This window comes from Lepus europaeus, chromosome 5 (assembly GCF_033115175.1).
Source record: "Lepus europaeus isolate LE1 chromosome 5, mLepTim1.pri, whole genome shotgun sequence".
In the NCBI taxonomy this organism is placed as follows: Eukaryota; Metazoa; Chordata; class Mammalia; order Lagomorpha; family Leporidae; genus Lepus; species Lepus europaeus.
In genome coordinates, this window is record NC_084831.1 from 136,840,570 (window position 1) to 136,866,814 (window position 26,245).

General features: G+C 41.5%; 1 protein-coding gene across 1 annotated transcript; it reads left to right on the forward strand.

Moving 5' to 3' along the window:
- The first annotated feature begins 1,873 nt into the window (after nucleotides 1–1,873).
- SLC19A2 (solute carrier family 19 member 2) lies at nucleotides 1,874–24,340 on the forward strand. Its single transcript, XM_062192757.1, has 6 exons — nucleotides 1,874–2,234; nucleotides 10,958–11,557; nucleotides 17,376–17,598; nucleotides 19,451–19,643; nucleotides 20,003–20,144; nucleotides 21,962–24,340. Exons 1-6 carry the CDS (start codon nucleotides 2,031–2,033, stop codon nucleotides 22,088–22,090), a joined length of 1,491 nt encoding a protein of 496 aa, XP_062048741.1. The 5' UTR covers nucleotides 1,874–2,030; the 3' UTR covers nucleotides 22,091–24,340.
- The last annotated feature ends 1,905 nt before the right edge of the window (nucleotides 24,341–26,245 follow it).

Genomic DNA, 26,245 nt, shown 5'->3' on the forward strand with positions numbered 1-26,245 from the left:
TATCCTACAGAGGCATAAATCAACCAGGATGCTGTCTTTACTTGAAGATGCCCTGAAGCTGGTTCCCAGGACCTTTCAATGAACCTCACCTGTGACCTAGGAAACATCAGCCATGGGCAAGGAAACATCTGCACATCAAGGAGTGAGCTTTACCTCTTATGGCCATGGTAGGAAGTGTGTTGATTAAGACCCCACTGTTTTCTCCTCCCTACTTGCAGATAATATGCCATGTGAGGGTGTAATGTACCTCCTTAATAAACAGTCAAGCCTGTTAGCTGTTACCAGGTGCAACTTTCAATGAGGTATTCTTTGATTTTCAATGACACTGATAACCACCCACAAATCTGTATTGCTTAAATCTGATGCAACGCATGGCCTCACCCTATAACAAAAGTATGAAACCTGCAACCAAACTCAGGCTTGCAGAACAGCCAGCTCAGGCAACTGACTGTTTGGATTGTTTCTAGATATAAATCTTCAGTTTGACTAGTGAAATAAACTCCAACTTGTATTTTCCAGCCAGTAACGGAATATACATACAAGCACACATTGTTTTAACCTACAGTGACAATGTCATTACATGTTATTTAGCCTCTGGAGTAGAAAAGAAAATAAAATCTGGTTATGAAAATGGTTTTGCCCTCGGAGAAGCTATGACATGGTCCCAAGGACACCCAGAGCTTCGTAGACCACACTTTGAAACCCAATGAGAGATATAAAATACCACTTACTGTATTTTTTCGCAAATGAATCAACTCACAAATTTTGATGCAGCCCATCTTCTCTTGCACTTAGAAACAAATCTTTCCATTTACTACTATCTTGTTCCACCTGGAACACTTTTATGGCTGATGCCTGCACAAAGTGTCATTTGCTGTCACACACACACACACACACACACAATTGAGCTTAAGGATAACGTGGATTAAAAATAAATTCAAAAATGCTTAATGATAGTGCACAGGGAAATTTGCTCTAAGTGGTGCAGCGTCGCCCTCAGTGGAAGGATTAGGATACTGTCAGGTTATGAGTCAGGCAGACAAAGGCATACAGGAGAATATAAAAGCAAGCACTGAGGATTCTCGTCATGCTTCGCCCTTGAAAACCCTGCCAAGATCTGGTTCCTGATCACTTTCATGACTCAGGATTTTCCACTTTGTTTTAACCATAGGCTACGCGGTACATGAATCTTTTAACAATTCTCTTCAAAGCCTATTTGCAAAAAGTGAGGAAGGAAAGCTAAATCCCTTCAGACGGGGCTCCATCGAGGTCCCTCTGGTGAGTGACCGGCTCGTTCACTGTTCTCACACCGCGTTCCGGACTTTCTTCCAGTCAGTAAACGCCCGAGAGCTTAGATCCAGCGTCTTTTTACGGCAGACAGCGATCTGAAGTCTGAAAGCTGCTGGAGGAACAGTCGGGCGTCCCCCCGGCCCAAGGTTAAATCTTGGCGGAGCCTGGGTCATGAGTCTGAGAGGACTCGGAGGACGGGCCTCGGAGTGTGGCTGCGGAAGCGCTGGTCCTGGCGATTAGGCCCGTGAGGGACCTCTCACCGCACAGCGGCAGCACGGAAGCTGGCCGAGCCGACCGCGGTAGGGAACCAACACCGCTCGGCATGCCTCGCGCGCGGGGCCACCACACGGCTCGGCGTCCCGACCCGAGTCCTTCAAGTCCTCCAGGCCTGAGTGCGGGCTGGCCGGCCGTCGGTACCACCGGTCTTGTGAGTCACCGACCAATAGGAGAGAAGCCACTCTCCTGACAGCCGCTGTGATTGGCTCGCAGTCTGGAGGCGGTGGCGGAGGGTGGGCCTTAGGGCGTGACTGGCACCGGGCGCGCTGTCCCGCGGCGGCTCGCTAGGCGCCAGAGGCGGGGGAAACGCACGGGGGTGCAGCGTCTGGAGGAGGCTGTGGCGGCCGCAAGCCCGGAGCCCGCCGGCCTTGCCGAGAGGAGGTGCCCGAGCTGCAGCAGCCCCCGAGCCTCGCTCGGCTGAGGAGCGGCAGGACGGGGCCGGGCTCCCGCCCCTCGCGCCCCGGATGGATGTGCCCGGCCCGGTGTCCCGGCGGGCGGCGGCGGCGGCGGCCGCTGTGCTCCTGCGCACCGCGCGCGTGCCTCGCGAGTGCTGGTTCCTGCCCACCGCCCTGCTCTGCGCCTACGGCTTCTTCGCCAGCCTCAGGCCGTCCGAGCCCTTCCTGACGCCCTACCTGCTGGGGCCGGACAAGAACCTGACGGAGCGTGAGGTACTCGCGGGCCGGGGGACAGGCCACGGGGTGGCGCGGCGTGTGGGGGTGCCGGGTGCGGGGGAGGAACAGTTAACACCGGGAGAGGCCAGGAAAGCGCGGGAGCCCGCGCGGGGATCTCGCTGGACTTGCTGTATAGTTTCCTGTCGCCCTTTGGGTTTAGAGGACGCGTTTTCCGCCCAGGACACGTGCGCTCGCTTCGGCCGCTTTGCTTGCGGTGATGTGCCTGGTCCAGCCGCGGGAAGGCGGCACCGGTTTCCTAAAGTGAAAGGGGCGAGCTGTACTGTGGCCCGTGGCAGGGAGTTAGGAAGTCTTCGTTCACTGAAAGTCGGGGCCGCCGCTTTTCTGAAAGGCTCGCTCCACCTGCTGCACCCTCTTCCTTCCCGCCTCCTGCTTCGTCTACCTTCCCCAGGATGGCTGGGCTCGGATAAAGGGCAGTGCAGGACGCGGAGCCGTCATCTTGATTTGCCTTGATTTTTTAATTCGTTGACATTGTGTCCAAGCATAGCCTGCCTCCCACCTCCTGGGATTGGCACTTACTTTTTGTTTTTCTTGTATTGTGAATGGCTGCTCCCCCGGTGTTTGTGTCGCCCCTCAACCACAGGAGAGCTCCTTGAGGGCTCTACCTGCTCCGATGGTTACAGTAGTAAAGTGCACCTAGTCCATGATGAAGAACTTCCTGTTGTCTGATTTTTCCCTATACAAGAACTTATGAGTGAAGGGCATCGTGTGCTTTAGAAATGTGCTCAATTCTGGCCGGCGCCTGCACCCGCGTGGGAGACCAGGAAGAAGCACCTGGCTCCTGACTTCGGATCGGCATAGCTCCGGCCGTAGCGGCCATTTGGGGCATGAACCAAGGGAAGGAAGACCTTTATCTCTGTGTCTGTCTCTCTCTCACTGTCTAACTCTGTCAAAATGTGCTTAATTCTTAAAATGCATGGTCAAGCCCAATCTGTGCTTTCTGCAGAAGAAAGATAGTATAGAAACTGGAACAGAAATGTAAGCCAAAGTACTGTCAAAAAAAAAAAAAAAAGAAAGAAAGAAAGAAAGAAAGAAACCAAATTAAAGCAGGCTCAACACTCTGCCTTGAACACTACAAAGGCTGAAAGCTGAGATCTGGTGTTCTTTTCCCTGTGAGGGGCCTTGTGGGCACTTGTTAGCCGTTCCTTTTTTCTTGTCTGGTCTTTTCCTCCTCCCCTGCCTTCCTGTACCAGTTGTTATAAAATAACTCCTCCCATTTAAACCTTACTCTTCCCACTGTGGTTAGTAGTCAGTCACCTCTTTGGAGGAGCAGCTCAGTGACCCTGCATAACAGGTCGGAGCAAGGGGTGGCACCACCACAGTCATATGCAGATTGGCAGGATGTAATTACTCATCATCCAGTCGTTCCTTCATTTTCAAGGCCACTCAAGAGAGAACTGAGAGACGGTGATGAATCCTGGGTTCATCTGAGTGTCTGACGTTGTCTCAGCCTGTCCGGTCTCACTGACCTTTACCCAATTTCAGATCATCTGGTTTTCAGTTTTACAGTACGGGGACTGTAGCAGTTATTCACTACTGTTTGGCTATTAGGACTGGTTAATAAAGTAGGAGAGGCCGAGTCTTGTGAATACAGTGATGTTATGAGAACAAGATCACTGCAGTATTTTGAGAAAGTGTGATTCTGGAAACCCAGCAATAACTGGGATATATTGGGCAGAGACGATACTGCACATGAGCAGCTGACCAAGTTTCTCTCTGCCCTGTCACGTGATCTGCACGGTTTGTGCACCTTGCTTGACTGAGAAGCACGTGGTGGAGAACCATGCTCCCAGTGATGTTGATGTTTGAAAGCTGATCTGTTTTATCCTGTGTCCTGCTAGAGGGTTGCTGTGGGATTGCTGTCGTGATCAAGTGCGCTGCCTCATCAGAAAGCTTTCCAGAGTGGAATTATATTCAGGGGGCACAGGTGCCAGGCCCAGTAAATATTTGCTGATTGTGTAACAAAAATTAAGCATACTTCTGTTACTGTGAATCCGATGAGAAGGGTGGAATATGAAGAGAAATCCAGTGGTCTGGGAAAGGAGTGTTATTTGTCTCCAAAGACCTCGGAGTCATGGCCAATTCAGTATTGCTCTGCCCACTCTATGGAGAGCCTTAAATTCTTTGAAAAACTGATAACAAATAATAGAACAACTTGTTCTTCTTCTTGACTGAGCATTCATTTTCAGCAATGGACAGTTAAACAATAAAAAAAATTACATGATATTTAGGCAAAGTGAATGCCAAGTCATGTTCAGTGACATTTGTATTGAAGTTTGGAATGCAGGAGACCAGGTTGTGTCATCTTAAATAGAGTTATTGTTTAATAAGTCTGAAGACAAAAGAAGAGACAGAAGAATTTCCTCTATTTTTCCACTTTGAAAGGGTTTTCTTTTTTGATCTTAGGAAAAGTGTTGACTTAAAAACATATACCATTTATATAAGTTTTTAAAATTTTTTTCTTTAAAGCTTTTTAAAATTTTTAATTATTTTGAGAGGCAGAGTTAGAGAAGGGTAGAGAGAGATCTACCATCTGCTGGTTCACTCCCCAAATGACCACAGTGACAGTGGCTGGCCCAGGCTGAAGCCAGGAGCCAGGAGTTTCTTCCAGGTCTCCCATGTGGGTACAAGGGCTCAAGCACTTGGGCCATCCTCTGCTGCTTTCCTAGGGTATTGGCAAGGAGCTTGACTGGAAGTGGAGTAACTGGGACTCAAATTGGCACCCGTATGGGATGCCATTAACCCACTACACCAGGATGCTGGCCCCTCTTTATAGGTTTTAAGCAGGTTAATTTACTCTTATGGTTGAAGGCCAAACTTTCAATAAAGTAAAGCTCTTTATCTAAAAATCATATTCATCCTTTCATCTTTGCGGCATATGGTTCAACATTTGACAAATTTCTTTAATTTATTAAAAAATTGGGCCAGCGCCGCGGCTCAATAGGCTAATCCTCTGCCTGCGGCACCGGCGCCCCGGGTTCTAGTCCCGGTCGGGGCGCTGGATCCTGTCCCAGTTGCTCTTCTTCCAGTCCAGCTCTCTGCTGTGGCCCAGGAGTGCAGTGGAGGATGGCCCAAGTGCTTGGGCCCTGCACCCGCATGGGAGACCAGAAGCACCTGGCTCCTGGCTTCAGATCTTCGTGGTGCACGGCCGCAGCGGCCATTGTGGGGTGAACCAACAGAAAAGGAAGACCTTTCTCTCTATCTCTCTTTCTCACTGTCCACTCTGCCTGTCAAAAAAATTTATTTAAAAAAATGTACCTATTCTGCCTGATATTTAGAGCCTCAGAGTTTGATTCTTATTTCCTTGACAACCTTTTCTCCCACTACATCCTGTGTCCCCTTGCCACCTTCCACATACCGAAGCTCCATCCATATGAATCTTATAAATCAAGCGCATTCACAAACTCTCATTCATTGGCCTGTTCTCAAAAATATGATCCTTGCTTGAAATAATCATCATTTACATCTGTTAGCTTCCAACTTTCTCATTTTTCATGGTCCCTCCTAAACAAGCAACCCCATAGAATCATTGTGGTCACACAGCAGGTTAAGCTGCTGCCTGCAATGCCAGCATCCCAGATGAATACCAGTTCGTATCCTGGCTACTCAACTTCCAGTCCAGCTCCCTGCTAATGGAGGTCCCTGCCAGGCACATTTGAGATCTGGATGGAGTTCCAGGTTCCCGGCTCCTGGCTCTGGCTTGGCCTAGCCCTGGCTGTTGCAGTCATTTGGGGGAGTGAATCGGGGTGGAGGATTTCTCTCTCTCTCTCTCTCTCTCTCTCCCCCTTTCCTCCCTCTTTCCACCCCATAACTCTGCCTCTCAAATAAAATAAATCTCAAGAAAATAAGCAACCGTATTTCCTATTTCCATTATAAATAATATATGCAAGTATATTCCCTCGAATTTCAGAACTTCCTTTTTTTCTTTTATTGTCATCTCCACACAGGAAGAAAAACATTCTGTTTAGCTGAAACCCCATTCTCAAAGTCTAAATTCGAATTAGAACTTAAAACTGAACATCTGTTTTTCCTTGACTTTCTGTATCTCAAGAGAAAGCACAAACAAACTGTGTTCCAAAGAATTGTGAAAGACTCTTTGATTAGAATACAATCAATTCCCTTTGCTCACATGACAGATTTTACCTGAGGTGACAAGTTAGGATATTGATAATTAATAAGGGTCTGTAATTCATACATTTTTGCCTGTGGGAAGCTTTCCTTCAAGATTCAAACATCTATATAAAGCAGCATTTTCTGGTGTAATGACTTCCCCTTTGGGGCATTGAAAGAGACCCAGTAGCTAAGCTCTAGAGGCTGCATGGTCTAATGTGCTAGGGCAGCACCTGTCAGACTGAAAACGTTACTGTATTTGAAATAACTTTGGTACGTACCACATGATCAGTAACGGTTTCCTGATGGAAGAATCAGACGTTTTAGTTTGGTACATTCAGAATATCTGAGTTTGGATGCTCCCTCAGCTAATCTTAGCTTTGATAACTTTGGGCAATTTACTTAATTTTTCCCTAAGACCAGGCTTCCTTGATTGTGAAATAATGACAAAAGCATTTGCATTTGATTAAATGGAGGAAGTTTAGGTTAAGTGTATTCTCTACTATGTAAACACATCAGTAAAAATTTACCATCAGTGTTGACAATAGCATGAGAGCAGCATTCACCTTGGATTGAAGTCTCATGAGAGAAAATGCAGGTTTCTTATTTAATGTAAGTTTAAGGGAACCCATCTCCCCTACTCCCACCTGCTTTTTTTTTTTTAAATTTTTTAAGATTTATTTATTTATTTGAAAGCAGAGTTCCAGAAAGATCATCCACTGGTTCACTCACCAAATGGCAAGAGCTGGGCCAGGCCAGAGCCAGGAGTCAGGAACTTCTTCTGGGTCTCCTCTGTAGTAGTCAGGGACTCAAGTGCTTGGGCCATCTGCTGCTTTCCCAGATGATTTAGCAGAGAACTGGATTCAAAGTGGAGCAGCTGGGACTTGAAGTGGCACTCATGTGGGATTCCAGTATCACAGGCAATGGCTTAACCTGCTATGCCACAATGCTGGCCCCTGTTTTTGTTTTTAGTTGACGCCGCAAGGTTGGTAATGATACTTTCCCTCTTTTTCATTATCTAAATTGTGGTTTTGTATTAGAATTAGGTTCATGAGCATGGATCTTTAAATTGGCAATTAAAAGGATAGGACTTAAACAGTGAGAACTTGGCAGCCATTCATGTGGAACAACTATTATTGAAAGTTTTAAATATCTCTTAAGCACAGACCATATATTTGGAGTGAAACCAAAGCCCCAAAACAAAAGAAGATGGGATATTGAAGTGGGCAGTAGAAAACATTTTTAAAGGAAAGGCTTTGTGTTGCTTATGGCAGAAAAATATACTGGGGAAAATGTAAAGGTGAAGAAACATGCTGAGTCAAACACAAGAGGTGGTTTCACACTTTGGAAAACTAAAGCACAACAATACAAATGTATTTCCAAAAAGTTCATGGTAAATATGATCAAAAGGTGAATTTATGTTGGTGCAAGAAATTTTGAAAGCTATGTGTATAAAGGATCTTCAGGGGGCCTGTGCCGTGGCTCACTTGGTTAATCCTCCGCCTGCGGCGCGGGCATCCCATATGGGTGCCGAGTTCTAGTCCTGGTTGCTCCTCTTCCAGTCCAGCTTTCTGCTGTGGCCCGGGAGGGCAGTGGAGGATGGCCCAAGTGCTTGGGTCCCTGCACCCGCATGGGAGACCAGGAGGAAGCACCTGGCTCCTGGCTCCGTAACGGTGCAGCGCCGTCCGTAGTGGCCATTTGGGGAGCGAACCAACGGAAGGAAGACTTTTCTCTCTGTCTCTCTGTCTCTCTCACTATCTAACTCTACCTGTCAAAAAAAAAAAGGATCTTCAGAAAGTTCATAGAAAATGCATATTATGGAAAAAGTATGCATGAGTTTCAAAATTTTTTTTGGACCAAGGCAAACTTATCTTTTATTTTCACTTTTTCATAAATGTTTTAAAGCACTCTTCTGTCTGTAAGAGTATAAGCAAAAAAGGAGTGAGCGGTTGTTCTTCAGGACACAGCTTACAGAAAGTTTGTCTTCACAAAGTTACCCTTGACTGTTTTGCTTTTCTACTGATAGGCATCTTAAGATGTAGTCATACCAGCTAGGGACACTTTTGTCCCTTATTTGCTACAATGTCCATGCTTGCAATTATAAAAATCACTTGTACAGTCTTTGATTATACTTCCACTCATGTATACAGATGCAGCCAAAATTCCTTGAGTGGAGGTTGCTAACTGATTTACAAGCAAAACTTTGACCCATATTCATGAAGGTGAATTTTAAAATTTTAAGTGGAATACTCAGAAATCAAGTCTGGGGCCGGCGCTGCGGCTCATTAGGCTAATCCTCTGCCTGTGGCGCCGGCACACTGGGTTCTAGTCCCGGTTGGGGCGCCGGATTCTGTCCCGGTTGCTCCTCTTCCAGTCCAGCTCTCTGCTGTGGCCCGGGAGTGTAATGAAGGATGGCCCAAGTGCTTGGGCCCTGCACCCGCATAGACCAGGAGGAAGCACCTGGCTCCTGATCGGCACTGCGCGCCGGGCCGAAGCAGCCATTCATTTGGGGGGTGAACCAATGGAAAAAGGAAGACCTTTCTCTCTGTCTCTCTCTCTCACTGTCTAACTCTGCCTGTCCAAAAAAAAAAAAAAAGAAAGAAAGAAAAAGAAACCAAGTCTGGAATATATTTCAGAAAATGGTGATCATACCGGCAACAGATTCTACACTATTTGTTTACCTTATCCTCTGAAACTTCAGAAAAATTGGCCTATTTTTATACTTGGGAAAACAGAGGTTACCCTTGGTCTCAGAATGCCAAAGTCTAGCATCAGATTGCTTCATCATAAAGTCATCAGCTTCTTGCCAAGAATACCTTCCAAAAGGCACTTAAAAATTAAGGCCACCGATCTGGACTTTGAAATGATTATTATAAAAACTGACTTACTTAAACCCTCAGGACCTTGCCAGACATTTGGGTAGATATAAAATGAAGGGAAACTCTCCAGTGTTTGTTAATGGAAGAACAGGGATAATTAATTTCATTAATTCATATTGCCCCAGGTGATCTGTATTTCAGTTTCAGTTAGCTAGTCTTCAGATTTACAAATAAAATAGAGTAATTTATGTGTATTTTCTGATTTAATCTCATAACAAGCAGTCCTAAGGTTAAGGGGAACTAAAGGTTCTTAGGTGTTCCGATGGTACCCAACTTAAGATTTTTCAGCTTTGCAGTGGTATGGATATGGTGTGCACTCAGTAGAAACCATACTTTGAATTTCAGCCTTTTCCCAAGCTAACAAAATGCAGTACAGAACTCTCATAATACTGAGCAGGGACAACAAACCACAGGTCCCTGTGAGCTCCACGATGGTTAGGATAAACAACTGATACTCCACAGTATATGTGTTGCTAAGCCATGGTGTTCAGTAGATTAGGTGTATTAACTATTTTCAGCTTAGCAATATTTTTAACTTGCACTGGGTTTATCAGACATAACCCCATGGTAAACTGAGAAGCATCTATAATCACACAGCATGAGATGGAACTGAAATTCCAGCTGGGGTCTTTGTGACTTCAATCTTATTTTAAGGTTATTTCTACTGTAACCTAACTTTAAAGTATGTGTTAAAATTAGCAGTTCTTTTTATTCTATTCTTTTTTATTATATTATGTGGAAAGATGATTATAGTTAATATTGTATCATATAAACCACTATAGCTGGGAGTGTTTTGAATGTTCTCATTGCAAAGAAATGATAAATATTTGAGATGATGAATAACCCAGATAACTTGAGTTGATCATTACACAATGTATATGTGTGTCAGAATATCACATGTACTCCATAAATATGTATAATTATCTGTCAGTTCAAAATTCTTAAAAAAGAGAACGCAAAAACTTACAAATAAACAAAAACAAGTACCTAAAAACTGTCAATATCCTACCATCCAAAGATAGTTATTCTGTCTTCAAGACAGAGTTGTCCTGTTTATTTCTTTACACCAAAAGAAGTGAAATCTACAGAGAAACCTAATCAAACAGTAGGATCAACTCTACCTATCCTGTGTCTAGAAGCAAGAATGACAGTGATTCAATTGCTGAAACATTTATTGATCCTGCTGTTTTTAAAAATAGTATAGTGGCTGTTAGATCATACAGATGAATGTTGGGGCCACCCTTGTAGAATCTCTATGAGGCAATAGTTCTGAATCTTGGCTCATATTAAAATCTGCTATGGGGTTCTTACAAAATATCCATGACAAGATATTTTTTTTTTAAACTTATCGGGAGAGATGCAGTCATGGTTAAGAACCAGTGTTATGATTTAATTGGGGAAACCACCACATGCAAAGCAATATTGAGAGAACTTTGAAAGTTGTGATACAAATACTATCAGCTTCAGCAAAGTCTTTCTGGTAAGGAATTCTTAGAATTAGGCTTTGATGAATGCGAAGGAATTTTAATAGGAAAACTATGATGGATTGGGGATGGGGGTGGGATATGCCAATTATCTGAACTGCTGTCAAGGTTTCTTTAGCTGATAGGATGAGTTGTTTGAGGTACTGATATATTGTTTTATAAGAATGAATTCATGATAAGTAGTACAGCTGCTTTAATCACTAATGAATATTTATTGTCTTTCTACCAGGTCTTCAATGAAATTTATCCAGTATGGACTTACTCTTATCTGGTGCTGCTGTTTCCTGTCTTCCTCGCCACAGACTACCTCCGTTATAAACCTGTTGTGCTGCTGCAAGGACTCAGCCTTATTGTTACGTGGTTCATGCTGCTCTATGCCCAGGGACTGCTGGCTATTCAGTTCCTGGAATTCTTTTATGGCATTGCCACAGCCACTGAAATTGCCTACTACTCTTATATCTACAGCGTGGTAGACCTCAGCATGTACCAGAGAGTCACAAGTTACTGTCGAAGTGCCACCTTGGTGGGCTTCACAGTGGGCTCTGTCCTTGGGCAGATCCTTGTCTCTGTGGCAGACTGGTCCCTGTTCAGCCTGAATGTCATCTCTCTCACCTGTGTTTCTGTGGCATTTGCCATGGCCTGGTTTCTTCCTATGCCACAGAAGAGCCTTTTTTTTCATGTTCCTTCCTCCTGTCAGGGAGTGAATGGCATCAAGGTACAGAATGGTGGCATTGTTACTGACACCGCAGCTTCTAACCACCTTCCTGGGTGGGAGGACATTGAGTCAAAAATCCCTCTAAATATGGAGGAGGCTCCCACAGAAGAACTGGTAAGCTCAACCCTAAATGTTTCCTAGTTGTTATTTGAGGGGCTAGACCAATAGTGAAAAAACTGACAGGAAATCTCTTGCTAGATTTTGTATTCATTTGAATTCAGGTCTTATTCTGCGTTGAGTCAATGAGTCATTCATTCATTAGTTCAAGATATAGTTGGTTTATATTAAGGAAGACAAATATATGTTCCCTTGGAATGCATGACCTCAGAGTCAGACTGGCGCAGCATTGTATCGTTCATGTCCGAGATGTCTTGGATTGCAGGGTTGTGTCATCTTCATCTTCCTATTCCTAGTGCTCGTTACATAAAGAAAGCACGTGGAAAATTTTTGCTAAATGAGAGATGAAATTATTCAAGTAAATGATTAAAATCTACTTCTGTCTGAATTGAGGCCCAAAGTATTGAAGGATAGGAAGTTATTTTCCTCTTCCTGTGCTAGAAGTGATGTCTATTATTTATTTTTCAAATGACACTTTGCCAAAGTGAGGTAGTAATGAATAATACAGAGGAAGAGACTCCCAAGAGAAAAATTTAAAATGACGAGAAAGAAGTATTAAAAGTTTTGACTATATGGGGCCAGCGCCATGGCTCACTTGGTTAATCCTCCGCCTGCACTGCCAGCATCCCATATGGGCACTGGGTTCTAGTCCCGGTTGGGGTGCCGGATTCTGTCCCGGTTGGTCCTCTTCCAGTCCAGCTCTCTGCTGTAGCCCGAGAGGGCAGTGGAGGATGGCCCAAGTGCTTGGGTCCCTGCACCCACATGGGAGACCAGGAAGAAGCACCTGGCTCCTGGCTTCAGATGGGCTATGGTGGCCATTTTGGGGGTAAACCAACAGAAGGAAGACCTTTTTCTCTGTCTCTCTCTCTCACTGTCTATAACTCTACCTGTCAAATAAATTTAAAAAAAAAAAAACTTTAAAAAAAGTTTTGACTATAAAGCCATCTCTTTGAGGAGAGAGATATGATAGTAAAATAATTAATCCATCCATTCTGCATCTAACCAGAAAGATAAATTGCCTCCCCACATTTCTTTTTCTGTATTAAATTGTTTTTTATTTCTGTCAGGTTATAAGCTTTTAGAGGCAAGTTTCATTCTAATTACACTGAATTAGTGTTAGTTTTCCTGGGACATGTTGGAAATAAGCCTATTAACATTCCAGATTTGCCAGAGGCTCTGTCAGACATAAAACTGGTCTCTATTAGCTTTGTAGGCAGAATGAGAATAATGCACCGGTATGAATAGAGTGGCTCACTATCTGGAGTTAAACCAGTAGTTTCAATGTGGCATCTTATATCTTCATTGAAAATTATCCTGTTTTGCCTAACACCATTCTTTACTTCTGATTATGATTACTAGTTGAAATTTAGGTTATTGTCCCCAAAAGCCTGGGTCACCCTTTCGAGTGGGGGTAACAGTCATTATGAAACTCACTTTGATTAACAGGACATCTGTGTCCTGCTTTACTCAAGAAGACCAGGCATTAGATAGCAATGGAATACTGATTCCTTCAAGCTTGTTTAGGTAACATTGGAGATTCCACAAAGTGCTGATAGTGGGAGGGGAAAAAAGTGTAATCATGGGATATGTCTTATGTGGAAGGAAAAAAAAGGACTGACCCCTTACTTTTTGTTTTTAAATATGTTTCAAATGTGTTACATTGGCTTTGGCTAGAATATATATATTGTAAATATTAATATTGGACATACTTATAAAGATTTTTATAAACCAGTTTTGAAGTTTTTTGAATATGAATAAGAAACATGGTAAGACACATTTTGCATAGCAACCAGTAAATTCACGTGCATGTGCATATTTTATATGTATACAGAACTGAGGTTTTATAACATAGTACATTATTCTGATACATTCCAATCTATTCACTTTTTATAATTCTCATCACTATCTACTAATCAATTTAATTACCCACTGATGAGTTGTGACCTACAGTTTAAAAAACTCTGTCCTAGATCAACTTGAAATTTGTTGTGTATTAGAAATGAAAATGTTGGGCTGGCGCCATGGCTCAACAGGCTAATCCTCCGCCTAGCAGCACCAGCACATTGGATTCTAGTCCCGGTCGGGGCGCCAGATTCTGTCCCGGTTGCCCCTCTTCAAGGCCAGCTCTCTACTATGGCCTGGGAGTGCAGTGGAGGATGGCCCAAGTCCTTGGGCCCTGCACCCCATGGGAGACCAGGAGAAGCACCTGGCTCCTGGCTTCAGATCAGCGCGGTGTGCTGGCTGCAGCGTGCCCGCTGTGGCGGCCATTGGAGGGTGAACCAACGGCAAAGGAAGACCTTTCTCTTTGTCTCTCTCTTTCTCTCTCACTGTCCACTCTGCCTGTCAAAGAAAAAAACAAAAAAGAAATGCAAAATGTTGGTATTTTATATGTTGAAGGATTATAAAATTTTAGAGATAGAAATTATTCTAACTCCAAATCAGAACATCGTAAAAGGTATTAGATTTAGTAGCTCTTTCATTTTAGAGATGAGGATTGAGATTAGAAATTAGTGACTTAAGTGGAATTGCAGAAATATGCTCCTAAACATAATTTAAAAGCAAATAGAAGGTCCCCTTCACTCTGTACTTGGCACCGTAAAGGCTTTCACTAGAGTGACAACATTGTCAGAACTATCATGTTGGCCACAGTGTGATCAAAATTAGAATTCAAGTGATAGATGGGGGTGGAAAAAAGTGGTAGCCCAGACTCTGCTGCTGATACCATAGCAGATGGCAGTGCTTGGGAGCTGTGCTGACTGGCCCTGAAATACTACTGTTTTTCTTTGGCAAGTTTGAAGGAAAGTCAGAATATGGATACTAAAGGACACAGAACCAGTTCAGTTGACAAAACCTATAGCTAAACCATAAATCATAATTGTGGTAATTACTGAAGAGTTGGTGCATGGTTTTATCTTGATTTTATAGAAAGGGAAATTGAATTATGAGTACTCAAAGCAATAGCTCAGTCTACAAGTTACCTTAGAGTATTTCTGAGTTCTTTTCAGAGAGAGCCTATTCCTATTGCTGTGGGGCAAAGGGTGCTGACCTCACAAGAAGAGCTGCCAGAATTGGTGACTATCTTTCTTTCTTTTTTTCTTTCTTTTTCTTTTTCTTTTTTTTTTTTTTTTTTTTTTTTGACAGGCAGAGTTAGACAATGAGAGAGAGACAGAAAGAAAGGTCTTCCTTCCGTTGGTTCACCCCCAAAAATGGCTGCTACGGTCGGTGCGCTGCGCTGATCTGAAGCCAGGAGCCAGGTGCTTCCTCCTGGTCTCCCATGCGGGTGCAGGGCCCAAACACTTGGGCCATCCTTCATTACACTCCCGGGCCACAGCAGAGAGCTGGACTGGAAGAGGAGCAACTGGGACAGAATCCAGCGCCCCAACCGGGACTAGAACCCGGTGTGCCGGCGCCACAGGCAGAGGATTAGCCAAGTGAGCCACGGCGCCGACTGGTGACTATCTTTCACAAATGGAACCATACTCACTGTGTTCTTGGCTTGTAGCTGGACCTAATATATGTTAGTTCTTCATTCATTGCAAATTATTCAGAATAAGCTATTCCTTTAACCCTGGCAAATAATTAATACTTAAGAAATGATTCTCTTAGTATGACCTTATTATTTGTGGACTGACACCTTTCACAATCAGAAAGCTTTCTTTTTCACTTAATTTTGATAGTCACTGTATATAGGTAATATATCATCTTTTATTTTTTAAAGATTTATTTATTTACTTGAAAGGCAGTAACACAGAGAGAGAGATATCTTCTCTCTTCTGGTTCACTCCCCAAATGACTGTGACAGCAGGGGCTGGGCCAAACCAAATCCAGGAGTGGAGAACTCCATCTAGGTCTTCCACGTGGTGGTGGCAGGGGCCCAACCACTTGGACCATCTTCTGCTCATTTTCCAGGACATTAACAGGGAGCTGGTTCAGAAGTGGAGCAGGTGGGACTCAAACCACTACCCATATAGGATGCCAGCATTGCAGGCTATGGCTCAATGCTGTGTCACAACACTGGCTTCATAATATTATCATTTTTTTAAAAAAGATTTATTTATTGATTTGAAAGTCCGAGTTACACAGAGAGAGAAGGAAAGGCAGAGAGAGAGAGAGGTCTTCCATCTGCTGGTTCACTCCCTAGATGGCCGCAATGGCCGGAGCAGCACCCATCCGAAGCCAGGAGCCAGGAGCGTCTTCCAGGTCTCCCATGCAAGTGCAGGGGCCCAAGGACTTGGACCATCTTCTACTGCTTTCCCAGGCTGTAGCAGAGAGCTGGGTTGGAAGTGGAGCAGCCAGGTCTTGAACCGGCACACATATGGGATGCCGGCACTTCAGGCCAGGGCGATAACCTGCTGTGACACAGCGCCGGCCCCATAAAAATATTATCATCTTAAGAGGAAAAAAATAAAATATCTGTCCTGATTCTATAAAACAATTCATACTTAGTTTTTAAAATTAAGCATTACAGAAAACTAAATAAAAAGAAATAAAAGTCACCATTATTAGTATTTTCATGAAATTCTTTCCAAACATCTCTTCATAAATACATATTCACATATATATATATATACATTGTATAATAAATGAAATTATAACCTACATGTAGTTTTGTAATTTTTTTCTAGTCAGTGTTGTCTAGTACTAATCTGTCTATGTCTCTCATTTTGCCTTTCTGTGTTAACCACAAAATTAAAATTTTCTGTGTTCTATACAAGCCTAGGGAATTATGGCAACCTCTGATAGATCTTTGATACATTGACAGATATTTCTCACAGGGTGTCTGAAAACTCATTTTCATTTTGTAGCATAGTCTTGGAATGATGCATAGATCAGTAGTGTTTTGCTTCACTCAATTATAAATGTAGTAGCTTTATTGCTTTATTAGTAATATTTCCTATAGGTTAAGTGTTAGATAGTATATTTAAGGAAGAAAAATTAAAATCACTAGTAACCTCATTACCCAGAGGTCTGCTAAGATTTTGGCTGATTTCTTTGTCAGATTTCTACCTTAACAATTACAATTCAGTAGATCTTTCATTTATAAGAATTGGAGATTTCCACTGCTGGATTCAGTGAACAGTGGTAATCTGATGGGGTTATTAGTCTGTTCCTTAGTGTTAATGTTGTTTGCTGCTCTGTGGGAGATAGGGAATGTCATCTCTCTTTGACTGAAGCATGTAATCACTGGCCATCTTTTTTCATTTTGTAAATAATGCATGCTTTGTGGACTGATTACATATAATTGTGCTTGCCAGCACCGCGGCTCAATAGGCTAATCCTCCGCCTGCGGCGCCGGCACACCAGGTTCTAGTCCCGGTTGGGGCGCCGGATTCTGTCCCGGTTGCCCCTCTTCCAGGCCAGCTCTCTGCTGTGGCCCAGGAGTACAGTGGAGGATGGCCCAAGTGCTTGGGCCCTGCACCCCATGGGAGACCAGGATAAGCACTTGGCTCCTGCCTTCGGATCAGCGCAGTGCGCCAGCTGCAGCACATCAGCCGCAGCGGCCATTGGAGGGTGAACCAATGGCAAATGGAAGACCTTTCTCTCTGTCTCTCTCTCTTGCTGTCCACTCTGCCTGTCAAAAAAAAAAAAATTGTGCTTATGTGATAGAGCATTTAAAACAGAAATTGCATGAGAATGTATTTTCTCCCCAAAGGGAATAAAGGTAACTGCTAGTAAGTTTGCATTCTTATATGTTTACTTAGATGAAATGTATGTAAGCAATTGGTTTTCACAATGAAACATGAATACAAAATTGAGTCTATGCAATTGCTTTTCTGTACATGATGTTTAAGCTTTGTTCCATTTTGCTGTGTAGGAACCCAAGCCAGACCGTCTCCTTGTGTTGAAGGTTTTGTGGAATGACTTCTTGACATGCTACTCCTCTCGCCCTTTGCTCTGCTGGTCTGTGTGGTGGGCCCTTTCCACTTGTGGCTATTTCCAAGTTGTGAACTACACACAGGGTCTGTGGGAAAAAGTGATGCCTTCTCGCCATGCTGCTATCTATAATGGTGGTGTGGAGGCTGTTTCCACTTTACTGGGTAAGTAGTACAGGGTGGTGGAGGGGTGGGTGTTGAGATTCCTTTGGTAGTTAAGCCAGTCATAATCAGATTTACTTTTCCCAAACTTGAGGTAGCCTTAAAGAAGGATTTACTCATAATGAGCTCTGATTTTATAATTTGGAAGGACAAACTAGAGGTACTCGTGGTAGAGGACTGCGATGGACAAACTTGAATTCTTCATAAATTTTGGGAGAACTGAATAAGATAATTTTCAAAATAGTTTTCTTTGCTTATCCAGGTTTCCAATGTCCATTTTACTAGTTGTGTTTTTCACCTGATATGAAGTTTCAAATAGCAATTTATAATAGTTTATAATAGTAATAGCTAATATCTTTTGAATGTTATATACTAGGTGTCATTTTAAGAACTTTATATTAATTCAGCCTTCAAGAAATTCTTGCAATTATTATCCTCATCTCACACTGGAAATGTGGTAAAGTAGGGTTTAAAACCTGCCCAAGGTCATCAGGCAGAGTGACTTCATTTTATTTGGAAATGTTTATACTAGAACAGTGAAACTAAAGTTTAGAGATAATAGGGTATATTATGTTAAACAGCATTAGTTTATTACAAAAAGAGACATGGAAATTATTTACATGATGAAAGATTTTAGAACTTCAGTGGAATGGGCAGCTTCATGTGATACCATTTCAGTAGAGATTTTGGTGTACGTGTTTTTCAAGAATGTCACCATCTCTAAACAACAAAATGTCCTTGTTGTTTAGAACTACTCTGATGCACCCATATTCTGGAAGAACTTTATCTTCAACTTTCACACTGATTGAATCACTCCACCCATTCTTTTAGAGCCTAAACCAACAACCACTACTGTTGCTTGCAATACTTTTCCTTGGAGCATAATGCTCCTTTGGTTACAGATTCCACAGCACTCCTTTCAACCAATACTCAGAGTGGAAGAAACCTCCTAAATGCTTGTCCTGCTATGGCTCTCTCACTGTAGCTCCTGTTCTGCTCTCCAGTGCCAGTGTCCTTAGCCATTTACTCTGTTTATCCCTGTTTGTTGAGTTACCTCATGTAACCTCATGTTGTCGGAAGGCTTTTATATATCTGTAAAATTTATGATCTGTGCCCGGCACTCAGAGCACTCCATACACCTTAGCTATCATTACTGTTGTGCTTACTTTACTGGAAGACACGGAAACCCTTTGGCCATGTACTGGACTCCTCCTTGGTTTGATGGAAAGCTGATTAATCCTACCCTGTTACCAAACTGAAGCTGTAGTTCTTTTTGACTCTTGCCGCTGCTTAAGCCCCAGTAGTTTTGTCCTTAGCAATGTCTCTATGTCTCTATTCTCCTTTTCTATCTCATTGCCTCCTGACATAATTCAGTCTCTCATAATTTCTTATGTTCCATACTATTTATTCTGTTAAGTCCAAAATTCTCTACCAGGATTTCAGGCCCCCTATAACCTTAAACTATCCTATTTTTAAGTTGAAATATTTTAAGGTGCAAGTGTTTGACATAGCAGTTGAGTTGCTGCTTGGAGCACCCACATCCGATATGACAGTGCCTTGATTTGAGTCCAGTCTCCTCTGTTTCCAATACAGCTCTCTCCTGATGTGTGCCCTGATAGGCAGCAAATGATAACTCAAGTCCTTGGGTCCCTGCCACCCACCTGGGAGGCCTAGATTGAGTTTGGGGCTTTGGGAGTTGAACCAGTAGGTGGAATATCTCTCTGTCTCTCTCCCTCTCATGAAAATCAAGATTTTTTTAAAAATATTTTAAAATTTAATAATCTAAGCTGAATTTTTAATTTATTGAAACAATTTTTGCTTAGCAAAGTAACTAGATTTTTGTTTTGTTTTGTAGGTGCTGTTGCTGTGTTTGCCGTTGGTTATATAAAAATATCCTGGTCAACCTGGGGAGAAATGACATTATCTCTCTTTTCCCTCCTGATTGCTGCTGCGGTATACATCATGGACACTGTGGGTGACATTTGGGTGTGCTATGCATCCTATGTTGTCTTCAGAATCATCTACATGTTACTCATCACAATAGCAACGTATGTATTTGGTCTCAAAAGAATATTAGGAAAACTTACGATAAACTGGTTTTCATTACAAATCAAGTTAAGTTTTCTAGTTAAAAGAGGCAAATAAGGGGAGGTATAGTATTATGTATGCATTATCAGTTTTTCTCCTGAAAAAACATTAAGGCAAAATATATTTATTCCTTTGTTTATATGTTCCTACTGCATGCATATATATGCATGAGACATCATTTAGCAACAAAAAGTTTTTCACATGATTGGGAAGGGAATTAAGGAAGAAAGAAAGGACTATTCATAATTAAAGTAAAAAGTGTAACCACTAAGGAAATAATTCTTGTATATTCAGCTTAACTTTTTTTTTTTTTTTTAAGGTTTCAAATTGCTGCAAACCTCAGCATGGAACGCTATGCTTTAGTGTTTGGTGTAAATACCTTCATTGCCTTGGCACTACAGACTTTGCTCACTCTAATTGTGGTAGATGCCAGCGGCCTTGGCTTGGAAATTACCACTCAGGTGAGATCTCTGAGTGCTGAACATAGTATGATCAGGGTGGTAGAAGTGGATCATGCTTTTCAAAAACAAATTCAAATAATACAAGCAGATTTAAAGTAAAAAGTGAAGGTGTTCCCTCCTTCTTTGGTCATCCCTCTCCTCCATCCTTAGTTCTTTTCTGCCAGGAGGATGTTGGGATCATCTTTCTTTTGATGAGTCCCTAGAGCATTCCTGAGTATAACTAACCAGCCTAATGGGGCTATTTTAGCTGAAAGACAACACTGATTCGTTCTAGGCCAACCCTTTCTGCTTCCTCATCCATTCTTTCCTTCCATGCTTAATTCTATGCCTGGAATTCTGTACCCAATCTTTTGAGATGCTCTTCTTTATCTCACAACTCTGTCTCCTCCCTTCTTTATTTAAAACACCCCTTACCCAGATACCAAGGTAATGACTTGCTGTGGATAAATAGCATTGTGATTCATAACATATGACCTACTAGGAAAACACCTGCACAAACAACAGAGTGAACAGTTGTATTCACTTGGGAATATAGTTATTTATATATATATATATGCCTTCGTCCGTTGTGAGTTTATGCATTGGGCTTGCTCTGTGCTTTGGTAAAATGGGCAACTTCATCAAGAGGTGCCAGCTTTACCTCCATCCCAGCTCAAATCATTCCTGCTCCGTATTCCCCCCATACACACTACCTAATATTCCAAACTTAAGTATTAGTTTTCTTAGAATACAAACCCCAACATGTTAGCAATAATTAACTTTGTTTTTATTTAAAAGATTGATAAAAGAAATAATATGTAATGTGCATGGAGTGCCTTCTGTCTACCAAGCATCAAATGTGGAATTTGTAGTAGTGTTGCCAACATTAGACATAAAGAAAAATCGGAGACATGTTAGGTAGAGCTAGGATCTAAACATCTGTCTAAACCTGAAACCTACTTTGGGATGGAGAGTAGGGGAGAAATTATTCTGCTGTTTGGTAAAGAAGGGTCCTGGACTATCACAGTTGAGGGAAACTTGGCTGACATTTGAAGTGCAAATTTGACAGCACATTCTTGCAGAAACAGTGATTTAAAGATGTGGAATAAAAGGATCTTATGGGCTTTGCAGGAACCCTAACTGCCATGATGATTAACTGGCTTTCTATAGATAGGTTTCCAAATGTGAAAGAACCTGGCTCAGATGTAAGGATATATTCTTATTGTACCTTTAAACCAGTAATACGTATTCAGTAAGTTATTTTAAGAGGAAGCAGATGAAGATATTGAAAAACTACATAGACACGTTTTAAAATGTCTTAGTAATGGAAGTAATCGAAGATGGTTGATTTTCTTCTGCACGCTTCTGGGGAAGAAAAGAAGTGCTTGATCTTCGGAGCTTGGTCGGTTAGTCATGCTCACCTGTCAGTTTGAGCGGGGAGACCACGAATCAGTTATAACAATAATGACAGCAACAGTAAAACAGAAGCATTGCTAATAAGCATTTTCATGCATATTCTTGACCCCTCCCGATACTCCTTCTTAAAGAACTCCATTTTGTGAATAAAGAAGTTGCGGCTCAGAGATTAAGCATTATAGTCAGTGATTCATAACTGGTAAGGAATGAAGTCTGGATTCACACTCAGGCTCTCAGTTTCAGCACCATCGTGCTGTGCTACTGCTTTGTGTCTTTAGTACCTAGTATGTAGTGTAAACCTTCTATGCCTTTTGAAGTTTTATTGCGAAACTCTAAATAATTAGAGAATGTTCACATATATGTAATAAAACAACTCATCTTCTAATGGATAATTTGATAATCACCACTTTTCTTCCTTTTAGTTCCTGATTTATGCCAGTTATTTTGCATTCATTGCTGTGGTTTTCCTGGTGAATGGTGCAGTCAGTATTATGAAGAAATACAGGAAGCAGGAAGATCCAGAATCAAGTTCTCAAGTAATCACTTCATAATACACTGCTGAAGGACTTCTTATAGCAAGGACTCTGCACATAAATTGCCTGGATATATTTAATTTTTTAATGTTTAGACATGTATTTATGAATGTGCATTTCAGTGGCTTCAAAGCAGCCACTCAGCTAACACTTTGTGTTCCTGAAGTAACAATGATACTGTTCAGAGGAGCCAGAAAGTGAAATTTATTTCATGCATTATTTATGAGATCTAATTTAAGGGAGATTGTTTTCTGATTCATAAGTGAACTTGAATTTGAAAAATCAAGTAATCAAGAGCAATCAAGAATATGCAGTGTTGTATACTTGATAAGCAAATGAATTTGATGTTTTATAGGTCACACACATCTGTATTGGCTTTGCCAGGTACTCGGCCTGGTGGGATCAGGGCTCCGCAGAGGCCATAAGATCTTATAAGTTATGATGGAAGTATGTTCTGTTGGCAACTGCCTCTGTTCAACTTAAATATTTCTATGTTACCCATGTGCATTTGTGTTTTTACAGATGAAAGATAACTGGCAATATTTGCTCTGATTTAATGTTTTTCCTATAGGGAGTAAATGTCATTTCTAATTTTATTTTTAAAAATTCATTCTATGAATGTTCTTGGTTCCCATCTTGACCATTATGTATTTGTGTAGATTTTTTTCTTTTTTAGTTTTAAAGATTTATTTATTTCTTAGGCAGAATTATAGAGATACAGAGAGAGAGAAAGATCTTTCTGTTTGCTGGTTGACTCCCCAAATGACCAGAACAGCCAGGGCTGGGTCAGGCTGAATCTAGAAGCCTGGAGCTTTATCCAGGTCTCCCACATGGGTACATGGCCCAAGCACTTGGGCCATCTTCTGCTGCTTTCCCAGGTGCATTAGCAGGGAGCCAGATCAGAAATGGAGCAGCTGGGACTCGAACCTGTGCCCATTTGTGATGCCAGTGTCACAGGTGGCAGCTTAACCTGCTGTACCGCAACACTGGCCCCATGTAGATTTTCTTTAGAAGTACATTTTTGCATTATTCATATGCTTCCCAGAGAAGCTCATTTAGTTAGGAAAAAGGCAAGTTTTGAAGCCTGCTAATAATCTAAATGAAGATTGAATCAGAAAATTTAAGGTAGGATTGGTTTTCTTTAAATCTTCAGTATGAAGAACTATTAATTCCATGATGAAAAATTCATATACGGGCTAAACAACCTGCCCATTTTGTATCTGCATTCCCTTTTGTTTCCAAAATAAAGTGAAAAAGTCTTTTTTAAAATAACTTCATTCCCACTTATAGCTTTTATATTATTTTGTCTTTCTTATCCAAGATAAAGATATCAGTTGGAGTTGGATTACTCTAAGGTCTTTTTCATAAACTGAGCCTCTTTTTAATTATTTCGTAGAACAGGAACTAGGATAGATTTGATTCCTGCATTTTGTACCTTAAATCTGCCTTTATTTCTAAGGGTAGATCATCTTCAAATTTTGCTTAAAATAGAAATTGCTTGTGATTCCATTTCCAAGTTATTTGAAAAAATATTCTTTATGCATACAACTCTGAATCAGTCTACCAAGGGAAAGTGAGACTTGAAAACTATTTTAAAGCCAACTTTGTTGCCTTACCTTGAAAAGAACCTAGATAGGTGCTTTTAACCTTCTTGAGAATGACAAAGCTAACAGTATTAATGATAGTGTCAAAACTGCAAAATTGACATATTCATTTGATTTAAGCAGGAATCCTGGAAGCAAACAGATGGGGATAAGAATAAGTCATTTTTCTGTTCACTTTCCTTTACAATTAAGGGAAAGGAAGATAATACTACCTAAAGAAGAGAAGGGGGAGTGATGTCATAAAAGTAGTAATCCCCATTTTATATTTTGCCTTTTTAAAAAACTTTATTTTACTATATAGGTAATTGTTTTCTCAGAGACAAGCAAAAAGTCACCTTTGAGGGATTTTATTTAATCTTTTTTTAAAAGATTTTTTAAAATTTAAAAATAAATTGACGGTAGTACAATCAGATTGTTCGTGTTACCAAAGCAATGTTTCCCTGGAATTTAATTCAACATTTGTGGTACACAACGTGAGCCTTTACTTCTTTAAGAATATGGTCACATCTTGGTATGTAGCCATATCTATAGAATGCTGAACCCAGCATGCAAGTTGTACTATATGCAATTTTGCAAAGAAGTGAAAATCATTTGTTGTACTTTTTATTCAATTCTGTGTAGATTATAAAATTATTTTACTAAATAAATATTTTATGGTATGTTTTCCCTTCTTAATTAAAATTATTTTAAGTTTCTTTTGCTACAGTAGGAGCTTTACATTACATCTTCAAATCTTTCAGCAATTTCTCCTAGGGCAGAGTTCATATTAAGCCTTCCCTTCATTTACTTCTGAATTACCTTTAGTCATTCCATCAAATCTTCCATTGTTGTGTGATTTCTCCCATTGACTCTCTTCATTTCTATTGTTTTCACATTTTTTTTTTCTGATTCCATATTACACTTGATTTTTCTTGGTCTTCATCTTATCACCTCTCATACTTCTTTTTAAATAATTCTTTCCTCTAGAAACCAAAAAGAGTTGTTCTCCCTTTGATATAACCAAATTTTTCAAATAAAGAAAATTAAAGGAAGGGCAGAAAGTCCCATCTCATTTTGAAACTTCATAGCCTCTTCATTCTACCCTAAAATATTCTGGCAACCCAGGACCTTTTTTCCATCAGGTGAGACTCATGTGTTCTTTATATCCCTGAAATTGAGTAGATTTTTTAAATTAAAAAAAAAATTTAAAAATAGGGACAGAGATTTTCCATCCACTGGTTCACTCCCAGATGGCCAGAGGGCCAGGGCTGGGCCAGGCAGAGTTCAGGAACTCCATTCTGGTCTCCTACATGAGAGGCAGGGGCCCAAGTACTTGGGCCATCTACTGCTGCTTCCCCAAATGCATTTGCTGGGAGCCAGATCTGAAGAAGTGGAGCAGCCAGAACTACCATGTCTCAGATATGGGATATTGTTGTTGCAAAAGGCAACTTAACACACTGTACCACAACACTGGTCCCTCAAGTAAAGTCTTTTCTTGAAGTATATAAATTCATGCTTTTCCTTTACTATCCCATTCCAAAACTTACTTAAGTAAGGCATTTCATTGATTATCAGTAAAGACTTGGACATTTTTCATGCAAAAAAAATTTTTAAACATGGTTTTTCTGCCCCTATAATTCTCTGGTTACCTTTCAGATTATAAAGCTTCTAACCATTTGTTGCAAAACACATCCTACTGCCATATAGAATATTGAATTATGTAACTAGTATGTGATAGATTCAACATAGCCACAGGCGAATACAATACCTAAATGCACATAATTTTTTAAAAATACATCAACATGAAAATTTAAGATTAAAATGGCTATTCATGTCTAGTCCACTGGATGTCTTATTCAGCCATCAAGCTTGAATAATAGAAATTGGATGCCACCTACTTGTTTTACTTATTATAGGGTATTACAATTAATATATTTAACATATTGTGCTTTGGGAAGGGCATTTGTGAAATCTCCTTTAAGATGATGATGGAAAGGATCTTGAAAAAGATCTTGTAGTGGTAGTAATTCCTATTTTTTTTTTTTTAATTTTTTGACAGGCAGAGTGGACAGTGAGAGAGAGAGAGAGAGAGAAAGGTCTTCCTTTGCTGTTGGTTCACCCTCCAATGGCCGCCACGGCTGGCGCGCTGCGGCTGGCGCACCGCGCTGATCTGATGGCAGGAGCCAGGTGCTTTATCCTGGTCTCCCATGGGGTGCAGGGCCCAAGCACTTGGGCCATCCTCCACTGCACTCCCTGGCCACAGCAGACAGCTGGCCTGGAAGAGGGGCAACCGGGACAGAATCCGGTGCCCCGACCGGGACTAGAACCTGGTGTGCCGGCGCCGCAAGGTGGAGGATTAGCCTAGTGAGCCGCGGCGCTGGCCATAATTCCTATTTTTTTTGAGTAATGTTTAACAGGGAATTCAAGATATTAGGTTTGCCACTCAAAGCTGGGATATATTAGGGAAATCACTCTTGAGGTTTAATAGTCTCATCTGTAAATGGGATGATATAGGATAGTTGTGAAGAAATGAGAGAATATATACGAAAGCACCTATTATAGGCACTAAGATTGAGAAATGAATTCCAAT

Coding starts and splice junctions, on each gene's coding strand:
- SLC19A2 (XM_062192757.1), top strand. CDS start 2,031: ATGGATGTGCCCGGCCCGGTGTCCCGGCGGGCGGCGGCGGCGGCGGCC. Junction 11,558..17,375: donor AGGCTCCCACAGAAGAACTG/GTAAGCTCAACC, acceptor TTTGCTGTGTAG/GAACCCAAGCCAGACCGTCT. Junction 17,599..19,450: donor GGCTGTTTCCACTTTACTGG/GTAAGTAGTACA, acceptor TTTGTTTTGTAG/GTGCTGTTGCTGTGTTTGCC.